Source organism: Capricornis sumatraensis, chromosome 19 (genome assembly GCF_032405125.1).
Source record: "Capricornis sumatraensis isolate serow.1 chromosome 19, serow.2, whole genome shotgun sequence".
In the NCBI taxonomy this organism is placed as follows: domain Eukaryota; kingdom Metazoa; phylum Chordata; class Mammalia; order Artiodactyla; family Bovidae; genus Capricornis; species Capricornis sumatraensis.
The window spans coordinates 26,373,075-26,386,564 of NC_091087.1; the positions used below are offsets into that span (position 1 = coordinate 26,373,075).

General features: G+C 48.1%; 1 protein-coding gene across 1 annotated transcript; it reads right to left on the reverse strand.

The window, feature by feature from the left end:
• Positions 1 to 842: 842 nt before the first annotated feature.
• On the reverse strand, positions 843 to 11,970 carry RLBP1 (retinaldehyde binding protein 1). The gene is made up of 7 exons (XM_068991545.1): positions 11,959 to 11,970; positions 11,581 to 11,709; positions 9,416 to 9,620; positions 7,380 to 7,558; positions 3,067 to 3,225; positions 1,320 to 1,430; positions 843 to 1,001 (listed from the first exon to the last, which is right to left on the reverse strand). Exons 1-7 carry the CDS (start codon positions 11,968 to 11,970, stop codon positions 843 to 845), a joined length of 954 nt encoding a protein of 317 aa, XP_068847646.1.
• Between the last annotated feature and the right edge of the window lie 1,520 nt (positions 11,971 to 13,490).

Below are 13,490 nucleotides of genomic sequence, written 5' to 3' on the forward strand. Positions count from 1 at the left end.
TAAATATGCAAAGCTTGAAAGTAGAAGCTCACTGCTGTAGGGTGAGACTGCAGACAAAGAAGAGCTTTCACCATATAACTTGAGGACTTGGAGAGTGCTCAGAGAAGACACTATCTGTAAATCTAAGCAAAACCATCCGTGGAGGCAAGGGATCTGGAACAGACAGCTTTGGTGGAGGGACTCCACAGAGAGAAGGAGGGGGACACAACTGCCGCCCTGGAAGGAGGTCCAAGCTCCTGACCATCACTGCATACATCAGAGGAGGAGGACCCAACCACCCCAAAATGGAGCCACGTCAAGGGTGCTTCCACCGCATAATTCAGCACGGAAAACCTTTCACCTGCCTACCAGCCACTAAGGTCACTATACTTGCCAGGTCCTCTGGACTCATATCCCTCCTCATTTGGGCTGAGTAACTAACACTTTTACTTTACTCCTCTTTTATCTTTTATTTTTTTGTATTTTTAGGGAGGAAGAGACCTTTAAAACCAGACTCCTTGCCTATTTTCACAGATCCTAAACAGTAAAACTCTTATTACAAAGGAAATCATTCAGAAGCTTGATTAGAGTCTTTGAAACTCAACCCCATACCAAGTCTGTCCTAAAGCTTCAGGGGCAGTAGAAATAGAACTATCCTCACTTTTTCATGTTCAGGAAATTCCCCTGCTTTTTTTATTGGCCCCCAGCTTGGGAGGAGAATGACATCTGAGTTCGCCCAAACTTAGGAAGGTTCAGAGAAACCACAGTCACCCCAGGAAGCCCTTTTCACAGCATTCTGGGTCCAGGGCAGTTGAGGAGAGGCCTAAGGATGCTAACTACAGGTCAGATGGCAGGAGATGTTCTCAGAAGGCTGTGTTCTCAGTTTGGTCCCGAGGACCAAAGAGCTGCTCAGCTACGGCTTTGCCATCATACTTGGGCAGTGTACCCCCAAAGTCGGAGGGCAGGATGTCCTCGTCAAACTCCTGGTAGAAGCCGGAGAGGTCTTCTCCATGGACAAATACCTGCAAGGAAGCAGAGGAAATGGGTCTGAGCAAGGGGGTACGCTAGGATGAGGCTGGGGGAGAAGAGGAACAGGAGGCCAAAGGCACGCGTGCCATCTCTGCCTGGTGATGTCCTTCTCAAAAGTCCTCCTTGCTGTGCTGTCCATGGGATCCACTTAGTTCCAAATCTTCATACAGAGCCCGAGGAGGTGGGGTTCCCTCCTCCCCCACCCTCATCCCTCTTGTCTCCTGAACCCTTTCCTGCTACAAGCCCATTCACTCACTCACCCACACACCAGACGATCAGTGGGCACCTTCCCTGTGCAGCTATGCACTCACCCTCTGGAGCAATTTGCTCTTCAAGAAGGGCTTGACGACGTTGTAGGTGGTGGTGAAATACCAGGGCTGGTAGATGAAGTGGATGGCTTTGAACCGAGCTGGGAAGGAATCCTGCAGGGACAGACAGCACCCCCACCACACAGCCCCATGACCTCAAAGGTTCCCACTCACTTTCCCACTACACTGCCCCTTCCCCATGACACAGGACAGAAGGATGCCCCAGAAGCAGCCCAACCCTCTTCCTGCTGATGCACAAGACTCTGTCATTAGGTGGAGTGGAAATGGAAAGGTAGCCTTGCTTGGCTTTTAGGTGACCGAGTTTTTTTCAAATCCACCTGCCTGCTGAGTAGACTACAAGCTGTGATAGACCAGAGGGACGCTATTGTCTGTCGTGCCTTATTGCCCTGATGCGCAGAGCCGACTCATTGGAAAAGACCCTGATGCTGGGAGAGATTGAAGGCAGGAGGAGAAGGGGACAACAGAGGATGAGATAGCTGGATGGTGTCGCTGACTCGATGGACATGAGTTTGGATGATCTCGGGGAGATGGTGAGGAGCAGGGAGGCCTGGTGAGCTGCAGTCCATGGGGTCACAAAGAGCTGGACATGACTAAGTGACTGAACAACAATTGTCCTCCATCCCCTCCCGTGACCCTTACCTCCCATCTCTCCTTTCCAAGGCAAAGCAGATTTAAGATTAGATTCAGTTTAGTTCAGTTCAGTCACTCAGTCGTGTCCAACTCTTTGCAACCCCATGGACTGCAGCACGCCAGGCCTCCCTGTCTGTCCATCACCAACTCCTGGAGCTTGCTCAAACTCGTGTCCATCAAGTCGGTGATGCCATCCAACCACCTCATCCTCTGTCGTCCCCTTCCCTTCTTGCCTTTAATCTTTCCCAGTATCAGGGTCTTTTCCAATAAGTCAGTTCTTCACATCAGGTGGCGAAAGTATTGGAGCTTCAGCTTTAGCATCAGTCCTTCCAATGAATTTCCTTTAGGATTGACTGGTTAGATCTCCTTGCAGTCCAAGAAACTCTCAAGAGTCTTCTCCAGCACCACAGTTCAAATGCATCAATTCTTCAGTGCTCAGCTTTCTTCACAGTCAAACTTTCACATCCATACATGATTATTGGAAAAAACATAGCTTTGACTAGATGGACCTTTGTTGGCAAAGTAATGTCTCTGCTGTTTAATATGCTGTCTAGGTTGGTCATAGCTTTTCTTCCAAGAGGCAAGCGTCTTTTAATTTCATGGCTGCAGTAACCATCTGCAGCAATTTTGGAGCCCAAGAAAATAAAGTCTGTCAATGTTTTCATTCTAAAAAAGGATTTCAGATACAACAGTATATAGGAGTGAGTTGTCATGGGGCATTAGTGCTATCTCTTTCTCAGGATAAAGTCACATGCAGAGGGAGACAGCCTGACAAAAGGGGACAGAGAATGGGATTCCAGGTCAGAAGGTGTAGTTCAAGTCCCACCTCTGCCCTTGATAGCTGTGTGACCTTGAGAAGTCACTCAAATCTCTGAGCCTAGGTTTCCAGGTTTGTAAAATGAAGCAGCGAAACAGGGAGAGAATGTTTTTAAAGAGTAAATGAACTGATGAATGTGGATACGTGGCAAACTGTGGATCACCGTGAAGTGTTTGTGGTTGGGGTTGTGATTATCCAGCACCATTAAACCAGAAGACCGGGCCCTGCCTCAGTCTCCCGACCCGTGACAGGCTCCTGCAGGACAGAGTTCTGAGGCCTCACCTGGAGCATGTCCACCATCTTTCTGAGATCGGAAGGCCGAAGTCCGGCAGCCTGCTGCATGGTGAAGCCCTTGAAGTTCTCAATGATGCAAAAGCCATTAATTTGAGTCTCCTCATTCTCTAGTAGCTTCTCCAGGATGAAGCAGTATGCCTGCAAGATCTTGGGCACAAAGTGAATGGGCTGTAAGGTCCAAGCCATAAGGACAGCTAAGACTCAAGGTCCTAAGAGGAGGGCTTCCCTAGTGGTTCAGTGGTAAAGAATCCATCTGCCAGTGCAGGAGACTCGGGTTTGATCCCTGGTCTGGGAAGATCCCACTTGCCACAAAGCAACTAAGCTCTTGCGCCATGACCACTAAGGCTGAGCGCTAGAGCCCGGGAGCCACACTGCTGAAGCCCATGCGCCTAGACCCCGTGCTCCACAGCAAGAGAAGCCCCTGCACTGAGAGGCCTGCACGCTGCAGCTGGAAAGTAGCCCCCGCTCCCCGCAACTAGAGAAAAGCCTGCACAGCCATGAAGACCCAGCCCAGCCAAAAGAAAGAAAAGTTTAAGAGCGGTCTTAAGGGGAGAGCTATACCAGTGAGCAAATTAGAGGTAATCTGTCACAGGCTTGGAGCTGGGACAGTCCACCTCTCTGAATGTATCCCAAGAAAATAATCAAATAATCTTCAGCATCATATCCATGGTTAGATGCCACAGTGTCTATCCTTATACCATTGTAACAGTGGAACAACCTACATGTCCAGCAATAAGGGACTGGTGAAATTATGGTATATTCACACCATGGGGTATTCTGGAACAGTGATATATAAGACTAATGATACAGAAAGATATCCATTCATGGTATATTATTGTAGAATACGATCCATGTTTATAAGAAAAAATGTGTACGTCTGTATGCATTTGCATGCATGTATGTTTCTAGGTTTCTCCAAAAAATAGACTTGGAAGAATGTCAGTGGTAGAAATCTCTGGATGGTAGAATTCTGGATGATTTTAAATTTGTGATTTTTTTTTTTTTTTGTATTTTCTAAAATGAGTGGTATCACTTATGTAATCAGAAAAAAATATTTGTAAGTCTCTTCCTTAACAGATACATGTATGCTTCAGTCCTAAAACCAATATCTTATTCAGTAGCAGACACTACAGGCATTCCTAGTAGGATCAGGAACACAATAAGCATGCTTACTTCCCCCACCAAAGAAGTATTGACCAATGCGTTCAAGTTTTTTTGTTGTTGGTTTGTTTTGTTTTTGTTTTATTCAGGGGCATAAGAACTAGAAAAGGAAAAGAAAAATGTCCTCTAATTACAGATATTATGATAACATTCTTAGGAAATCTGTGTATGACTAACATAAATAACAGGAAAATTCAGTAAAAATACTAGGATATGAAACTAAGAGACAAAAGCAATAATCTTCATAGATGCAAAAAATAACCAATTAGGAGATATAATGGCAGAGAAAGTTCAACTAATAGCAAAAACAATAAAATAAATACTTTAACGACAAATGTGCGTAAGGATTGAAAACTGAAAAACTTCTGGAAGCTCAAAATGTATTCATAGAAGGGAAGGCACCCCCTTTTTGTGGATGGTGCCACTGGCCATGGATGTTGCTTTCATACTGACACTGATTCTCCTCGTTTGTTATGTTAATGTTACTCCAATAAAAATCTCCTGACATTTCTCCTAGAGCTAAACAAGTTAATTCTAATTGTTTTAGGGAGGGTAAACATGCAAGAATAGCTAGAAAAGACCTGAAAAAGAGAAGCATTAAGGACAGACCTAATCCCAACAGATATTAAACATTCCATACTGGACATGGAATAACAGACTGGTTCCAAATAGGGAAAGGAGTACATCAAGGCTGTATATTGTCACCCTTCTTACTTAACTTATATGCAGAATACATCATGAGAAATGCTGGGCTGCATGAAGCACAAGCTGGAATCAAGATTGCCAGGAGAAATATCAATAACCTCAGATATGCAGATGACACCACCCTTATGGCAGAAAGCGAAGAAGAATTAAAGAACCTCTTGACGAACGTGAAAGAGGAGAGTGAACAAGCTAGCTTAAAACTCAACATTCAGAAAACTAAGATCATGGCATCTGGTCCCATCAGTTCAGTTCAGTTCAGTTCAGTCACTCAGTTGTGTCCAACTCTTTGTGACCCCATGGACTGCAGCATGCCAGGCCTCCCTGTCCATAACCAACTCCCGGGGTTTACCCAAACTCACGTCCATTGAGTCAGTGATGCCATCCAACCATCTTATCCTCTGTCATCCCCTTCTCCTCCTGCCTTCAATCCTTCCTAGCATCAGGGTCTTTTCAAATGAGTCAGTTCTTTGCATCAGGTGGCTAAAGTATTGGAGTTTCAGCTTCAACATCAGTCCTTCCAATGAACATTCAGGACTGATCTCCTTTAGGATGGACTGATTGGATCTCCTTGCAGTCCAAGGGACTCTCAAGAGTCTTCTCCAACACCACAGCTCAAATGCATCAGTTCTTTGGTGCTCAGCTTTCTTTATAGTCCAACTTTCACATCCATACATGACTACTAGAAAAACCATAGCCTTGACTAGATGGATCTTTGTTGGTAAGGTAATGTCTTTGCTTTTTAATATGCTGTCTAGGTTGGTCATAACTTTTCTTCCAAGGAGTAAGCGTCTTTTAATTTCATGGCTGCAGTCACCATCTGCAGTGATTTTGGAGCCCCAAAAAATAAAGTCAGCCACTGTTTCCACTGTTTTCCCATCTATTTGCCATGAAGGGATGGGACCAGATGCCATGATCTTAGTTTTCTGAATGTTGAACTTCAAGCCAACTTTTTCACTCTCCTCTTTCACTTTCATCAAGAGGCTCTTTCATCTGCATATCTGAAGTTATTGATATTTCTCCCAGAATCTTGATTCCAGCTTGTGCTTCATCCACTGGTCCCATCACTTCATGGCAAATAGATGGGGAAACAGTGGAAACAGTGACAGACTTTATTTTGGGGGGCTCCAAAATCACTGCAGATGATGACTGCAGGCATGAAATTAAAAGATGCTTGCTTCTTGGAAGAAAAGTTATGACCAACCTAGACAGCATATTAAAAGCAGGGACATTACTTTGCCAACAAAGGTCTGTCTAGTCAAAGCTATGGTTTTTCCAGTAATCATGTATGGATGTGAAAGTTGGACTATAAAAAGAAGCTGAGCACCAAAGAATTGATGCTTTTGAACTATGGTGTTGGAGAAGACTCTTGAGAGTTTCTTGGACTGCAAGGAGATCCAACCAGTCCATCCTAAAGGAAATCAGTCCGAAATATTCTTTGAAAGGACTGATGTTGAAGCTGAAACTCCAATACTTTGGCCACCTGATGTGAAGAACTGACTCATTTGAAAAGACCCTGATGCTGGGAAAAATTGAAGGCAGGAGAAGAAGGGGGCGACAGAGGATAAGATGGTTGGATGGCATCACTGACTCAATGGACATGAGTTTGAGCAAACTCCTGGAGCTGGTGATGGACAGAGAGGCCTGGCATGCTGCAGTCCATGGGGTCACAAAGAGTTGGACATGACTGAGTGACTGAACTAAACTGAGCTGATACTGTCTATATAATTAAAGTAGTGTGGAGCATGAAAAGACAGACCGATGGTACAGAGTAGAAAGTCCAGAATTAGATCCAAGTACCTATGAAGATGCAGAATATGATAAAGATGGCATCTCAAGTCACTGGGGGGAAAGATGAACTTTTAAATACATGTTGTTGTGACAACTAGATGGCATTTTCTAAAATAAGTTTGTACATTTTCTTTAAGGCTTGGTGGCACATGCCAACATCCTCCCCAGATGAACCCTATATCCCCAACTATGACAGCTCTCTTAAGGGCTTGGCAAGTGAAATCACACACATACACAAATGCAAAGAACTCAGGCGCTTAACAGATTGGAACCCATGCTTTCCAGAATCTCTCCCATCCACAGTCCACTAAGCCCTATTCTCTGTGTTGCTCTCAGCTTTCAGCATTTGGCAGGGTTGGTCCCAGCCCATGGCCCACAACTGTCACTCCCATTCGGTAGGGATGCAGGGGCAGCCATGTACTGGCCAGTGGGCCCTGCCTGCAAAGCTGCTGGGTTTTCTAGCTGCCACGGCACATCCACGGACTTCTCTTCCTGCCTGGAAAGGGCTTGGTGCCATGAGTTTACCAGACATTCCCTCACAAACCTTGCCTCCTTGGGAGCCAGGAATGAGGTTCCAATGGAGACCAGATCTAGAGAAGGGAACCCAACCCAGAGGGTGGCAGGGAACCAGGCGAGCCCCCACTGACCTCATCAAAGGTGATTTCTTCGGAGTCCCAGTTCTCGATATTGAAGAGCATGACTACTCGGCCATACTTGTCCCGAGTGGAGAGGACACCAGGGTAGCCAGCCTCAACGGTGCAGCGGATGGCCTCCAGGGACAGGCTGTCGAAGAGCTCTGGGTACTGCAGCCGGAAGTTCACGTAGCCTGGCAGAGGGGGAGCAGAGGAGGCCCCTCAGGGAGCCAGCCCCTCCCGGGGTGGCACATGGTGGGCATGCAAAGACCCGGGCTTCTGCCTGGCTCCTCATCCACATGCTATGTATAACCCGGCAGGGTACTCAACCTCTCTGTGCCCCAAGTTTCCCCTCCAAAAGATAGGAGGATAATACTAGCCTATCTCTCCAAGTTGCTGTGGTAATCAAACAAGATTCCAGGTACACTACAGTCTAGTACAGGGAACTGTACTCAAAGTTGTGTGGCAGCCTGGATGGGAGAGGAGCTCGGGGGGAAGGATGGCTGAGTTGCTCTGCTGACCACCTGAAACTATCACAATGCTGTTAATTGGGTATATCCTAATACAAAATAAAAAGTGAGAAAAAATGCATGAATTTTTCCAGGTAAGAATGCCATTAGTAAACTGTACAAACGTAAGGTATAATCCTAAATCATAGGACAGCTGCTACTGGTTATTTTTCTCTTTCCCACGAGTAGAAGCACGGGTGTTTCAGTTGGGCACAGGGTTAGCTGAGCAGGGGTTGGGAAATGACCCCCAGATAAAATCCAAACCCCAGGCAGGACACAGAGGTCCCTTCTAATTTCAGCGGAACTTCCACCAACCCCATCCTGAGCCATCCTGAGTGGGTGCCTTCTTCTCTGCGGTTGTCTCCTCCACCAGACCCTGGAGGTGCCAGGCCCAGAGAGGAGTTTGGGAGGCATTTGCCAAGGGAAAGCCACTGACCTCCTTGCTGTTCCTCCAACACCCCAGGCACCCACCACCTAGTGTTTGTCCTTGCTGTACCCTCTGCCTTATTGCTCTCTCCTCGGGCTTCGCACTTCTTTCTAGTTTTTCTTTGAAAGTTTCCTTTGCACTAGAGCCTTCCTAATCATTTCACCTGAAACTTCGACCCCTCAATCCTTTATATCCACCTCTTGTTTTTCTCTGTGTATTTTTGTTCGTCTGGTTTGTTATTTCTACCAGTAGACTATCAGGCCCACGAGGGCGGACAGTTCTTGTCTGCCTTGCTCTCGGCTGCATCCTTTGGCCTGAAACAGCCGTTGGCACAGAGCAGCAGTGAATTAACATTTGTAGAAGGAAGGAAGGAGTTAGGAGGACTTTCCTGGCAGTCCAGTGGTTAAGATTCTAGGCTCCCACTGCAGGGGGGCACTGGTGGATATCTAGGGGGCGGGGGGGGGGGGGGGGGACTAAGATCCCACAGCCAAAAAAAACCCAAAAGGAATAGTGAAAAAAATTTTTTTTAAGAAGAAGGAGAATCATTAGGCTGCTGAGCGCCTGCTCAGACACCGTTCCCTCCAACAGCACCAAAGACTTGATTCCCTTAGGACACTGTCCTGGCCAGGGAGGTTCCCTCCTCCAGGCTCACTCCCAGGGCAGGCACCATCTTCGATTCCACTCTTTGCGAGGTTTGAGTACCTGCGAGGAATCAGGCCCATACCCACCTTCCATGCAGCACTCCAGAGCCAAAGCCTAGGAGGGGCCGGTGGGGACGAGGAGGGAGCAGGGGTTGGAGAGGAAGCTCTCGCATCTTGGGCTCCCAGTTTGGGTGGCTAAGTTCTGCTCTTTGAGAGTGGAAAGAGGGGCCGGATCTCCAGGAATCTGGTCCTGCCAGACTCACGCATTTGTCTGAACTGAAAAGGATCTCGAGACTATTCAGTTCACAAACCCATTTTACAGATGAGGAGAAGGAGGCTCAGATACAGTCACTTCATAGAGCATGGGAGGGAGGTGGAGTGGCCAGTCTCCTCAGTGCCTGGATGAGGGTCCATGCCACCCTCATGACCTTCCCCTCCCACTCCCCAACCCCCACAACCTTCCTGGGGCCTCACCTCTGAGCAGCTCGTAGGCGCGCCCCACGTCGAACTTGCGCGCGCGGATGAAGCGCAGGAAGAAGGCGCTGTCTTTTCCCTGCACCCTCTCCGCCACAGCCACGGCCAGCTCCTGCCCCGAGGCCGCCTCCGCCTGCACCAGCTCCTGTAGCTCCCGCACTGCCTCCTCCCGGGTCTCCTCCTTCTCATTCAGCTCATCCTTGGCCTGGAGCAGGGGCGGGGCGCAGGCACAGTCAGGTAGGCGCGGTTTGGGAGTCTCCTTCCGGTGCCAGACCGGCTGACGGGCAGAGGGCACGGCAGGTAGTGCCATCGCTCCTCTGCCCACGAGAGCATCAGCACTGGCAGCCCCTCAGACTGCCCGTTAGATTTGGAGAAAATTAGGTCAAACTGCTCATCCTGGGTTTGTTTGCAGGAGACAGCCAAAGGTCTAAATGTTTCTAACCACAATAGCCTATGCTTACTGGAGCCCTGAATTAGCACACTGCTAAGTCCCGGGTGTTCTTTGGAAGGAATGATGCTAAAGCTGAAACTCCAGTACTTTGGCCACCTCATGCGAAGAGTTGACTCATTGGAAAAGACTCTGATGGTGGGAGGGATTGGGGGCAGGAGGAGAAGGGGACGACAGAGGATGAGATGGCTGGATGGCATCACTGACTCGATGGACACGAGTTTGAGTGAACTCCAGGAATTGGTGATGAACAGGGAGGCCTGGCGTGCTGCGATTCATGGGGTCACAAAGAGTCGGACACGACTGAGCGACTGAACTGAACTGAAGTCCTGTAGATACTTTTTTTTTTTTTTTTTAATGTATTGATTTGTCTGCTCTGGGTCTTAGTTGCAGCCCTCAGGAGCCATGGGGTTGCAGAGAGTTGGACATGACTGAGAGACTGACACACACACATTCGAACTCCTAGCTGGGGCATCTGAAATCCTAGTTCCCTTGACCAGGAATAGAACTCGTTCCTCTGCACTGGGAGGGCAGTCTTAGCCCCTGGATGACCCCGAAGTCCAATACATGATGTTTTTAAATCTTGGCCACAGTCCATCACAGGAAGGTTGTATTCTTATCCCTCATTTCTCAGGGTGAGCAGATTGAAGCTCATAGAGGTCAAGATATTCTTGCCCAAGATCACCCAGGTAAAAAGAGTTGAAGTTGAAACTCCTGATCAGGTTGAACTGTTAATTGCTTCACTGTGCTGCGTCCCAGGTTCATTTCTGATCTTCTCAAAATTAAAGATACCATTAATTAACAAAAACAATTAAAGATACCAGTCAGATGGCAGCCTGCCCTCTCCCTCACATTCCTCCCCTTGGATGAGCCTGGAGAAATCCTTAGCATGCCAGGGGCTGTTCTTTCCTTGGATGGCATGAGGGGCGAATGTAGGTCTGGGGGAACTCGAAGCAACTTTCCCTTGAGATGCCTAGGGAGCAGAGATGGAAGCCAGGAGCCCAGGGCCAGCTCAACCCCAGGCCAGCTCTGCCACAGTCTGATCATCTCTGAACTGGTCCGACAACCTTCTTTCATAGATACCAAAGACAAGACCCAAAGAGGTAAAGCAGTTTGCTCAAGATCACACAACAAGTTGGAAGTCATTGTGATATTAGGACTTGGGCCCTTTCCTATTCAGTTGGGGGCAGCAGTTGTGTCCATGCTCTCTAAGGCCATTGCAAATCAGGGTTCCTCACGTCCAAGTCCAGGATGATCCCTGGTCCAGAAGCCTTATGTCCCAGCCTTGGTTTCAAGGAATGCTATAGATGCCATAGTCTTAGAATAGGGTGGCCTGGATATCTGGTCGACCCAATTGCTGCCATGGCCCTGACTTTCAGAATAGCCCCTAGAACAAGTCACTCCTTTAGGTCCAGAATGACCCGGAGGGCTGGTACTGGACCCCTTCTACAGGAGAGAGGATGTTATCACTATTCCCTTATGTTGGGACTACCATGATGGTCCAGTGGCTGAGACTTGGTCCTCCCAATGAGAGGAACCCAGGTTCGATCCCTGGTCAGGGCACTGGATCTCACATACCATGACTAACAACTCCTGCATACCACAACTAAAGATCCCACACACTACAACCAACCTGGCACAGCCAAATAAATAAATCAATATATTCCCCCTTGTTGCCTCCCTACCTGTCCCTTCACACACCCCCAGGCCTCCTCACCTTCTGCAATGTGTGGCGGGGCAGCTGGCTGCATGGGCCAAAGACAGGTCCATGGTCTTTGGTAGTAAGCCTCTCCAACTGGGCACGGAGCTCCTGTTCCTCTTCAGGGACCATGCGGAATGTGCCTGCCTGAGGAGGGAGAAGCCCCTATCAGCCTGAGCAAGCCAGCCAAATGGGTCTGCTCAGACCCGAAGCTAGCGCTTTTGCCCAAGGTCACTGTTGAACTTCCTCCCTGCAGGGGGGGTCAGGGACCACCGAGAGGTTTGAGGGGTGACTGCCCATAACCCTGAGGAGAGCAGACAATGGAGAAACAGGGAGGAAGAGAAGGAAGGAGGGAAGGTGGACAGAGGGGAGCCCCAGGGCCACGGGGGTACTCACCCCCTCTGACATGCTGTCTCTGGAAGACTGGGAGTGCTGCAGACAAAGAAGGAGCCCACTTCGTCCGTCCTGGCCTCTCAAGACAGCCTTCTTTCTAGGGGAGACATGGAGAAGTTCTTCTGTTATTGTCTCAGAACAATGAATCTCAGACTTGTGAGTACATCAGAGTAACATGAGGCATTTGCTGAGCATACAGATGCCTCGGCCGTGTGCCTGACTCTGAATTGGGGACCAGACATCTGTTTTTTAAAGCAGTGCCCCAGGGACTTCCCTCATGATCCAGTGGTTAAGACTTCACGCTTCCAGTTCAGGGGACCCGGGTTCAATCCTTGGTTGGGAAACAAAGATCCCACCTGCCATGTGGCACAGTCAAAAAAAACAAAGCAGCACCCCCAGTGGCCCTGAATAAGGTGGTTCTTCAGCTACACTTTGGGAAACACCCCTCTATACCTCAAACTTCAGTGCTTAAAATGAGATGGCCCAGCCAGGGAGAAACTAGAATAGGCTTCCATTCTTGGTTACATGGTCACTGAGGGATAAGGCAATCCCTCTTCCCATTTGTGTCCCTCTTTTTCCAGTCCCAGGGGGCACCTGAGAAACTCCCCATCCTAGTGAATGGCCTCATTCCAGTGAATTCACTCTCTGAAGGGATGATAGCTAGTTATATAACCATAACTGGATGTGTGTTCAGTGCCTTCTGGTGCACTTTTCAAATCCATTGTCTGGGAGCCAGCATTATTATATCCATTTTACATAAGAGGAAACAGGCCCAGGAGAGTAGGTGATTTGTCCAAGGTCACACAGCCAGATATAGCCAGGGATCAGGACTCAAGACCAAGCTGTTACTTTCCATCAGCACCAAGAGGCAGCCTGTTGTGGCAGAAGTCAGATCTGGGTTCAAATTCTGTCCTTCCACTTGCGAGTGATGTGATCTAACCTGAATCGGGGTTGTCCCCTATAAAGGGGAGGTGGAAGGTTATGAAGATTTTATTAAATAATGTACACAGAAGCAGTGGGAGGCCAGCAGAAAAAATTTCATCCTTTGCCCACATGACATCCTGTTGAGTATTTTTGGAGACAATTCTATTTTCACATTTTCCCCTCTCCTACCTAAACATCCCCAGGCCCATCACCATTCCACTCCTGCCTCCGACCAGGTTCCCGTCGGTCAGTTCTGTCACCTGTTCACTGTTGACTAGTGGCAGAGGTGGGACTTGAACCTATGTCTGCCTGACACCAAGACTTTTTTTTGACACCTAGAGCCAAGACATCTCCAGGCAAACTCTTAGGACAGCAGGTGTCACAGAAAACCACACTTTAGAGTCAGAGAGACCCAGGTTTGAATCAGCCTTTGTTATTTATCACCCATGTAACTTTAGGCAAATAAAACCTTTTGGAGCCTCCGTTTTCTCATCTGCAAATTAGGGATAATAGCCACACCTACCAAACAGAGTAGTAATGAAGATCATATAAGTTCTGTAGGGTACCTAGCACAGTGTTTTGCTCTGAAACATAGTTCCCCTTCTCTTTCT

Bases quoted from the DNA above. Each gene is read 5' to 3' on its own strand.
- RLBP1 (XM_068991545.1), bottom strand. The intron at 7,559-9,415 runs GTGAGGCCCCAG...CCCCTCTGCCAG, and splicing joins CGCCTACGAGCTGCTCAGAG to GCTACGTGAACTTCCGGCTG. The intron at 1,431-3,066 runs GTGAGGCCTCAG...CTGTCCCTGCAG, and splicing joins AGATGGTGGACATGCTCCAG to GATTCCTTCCCAGCTCGGTT.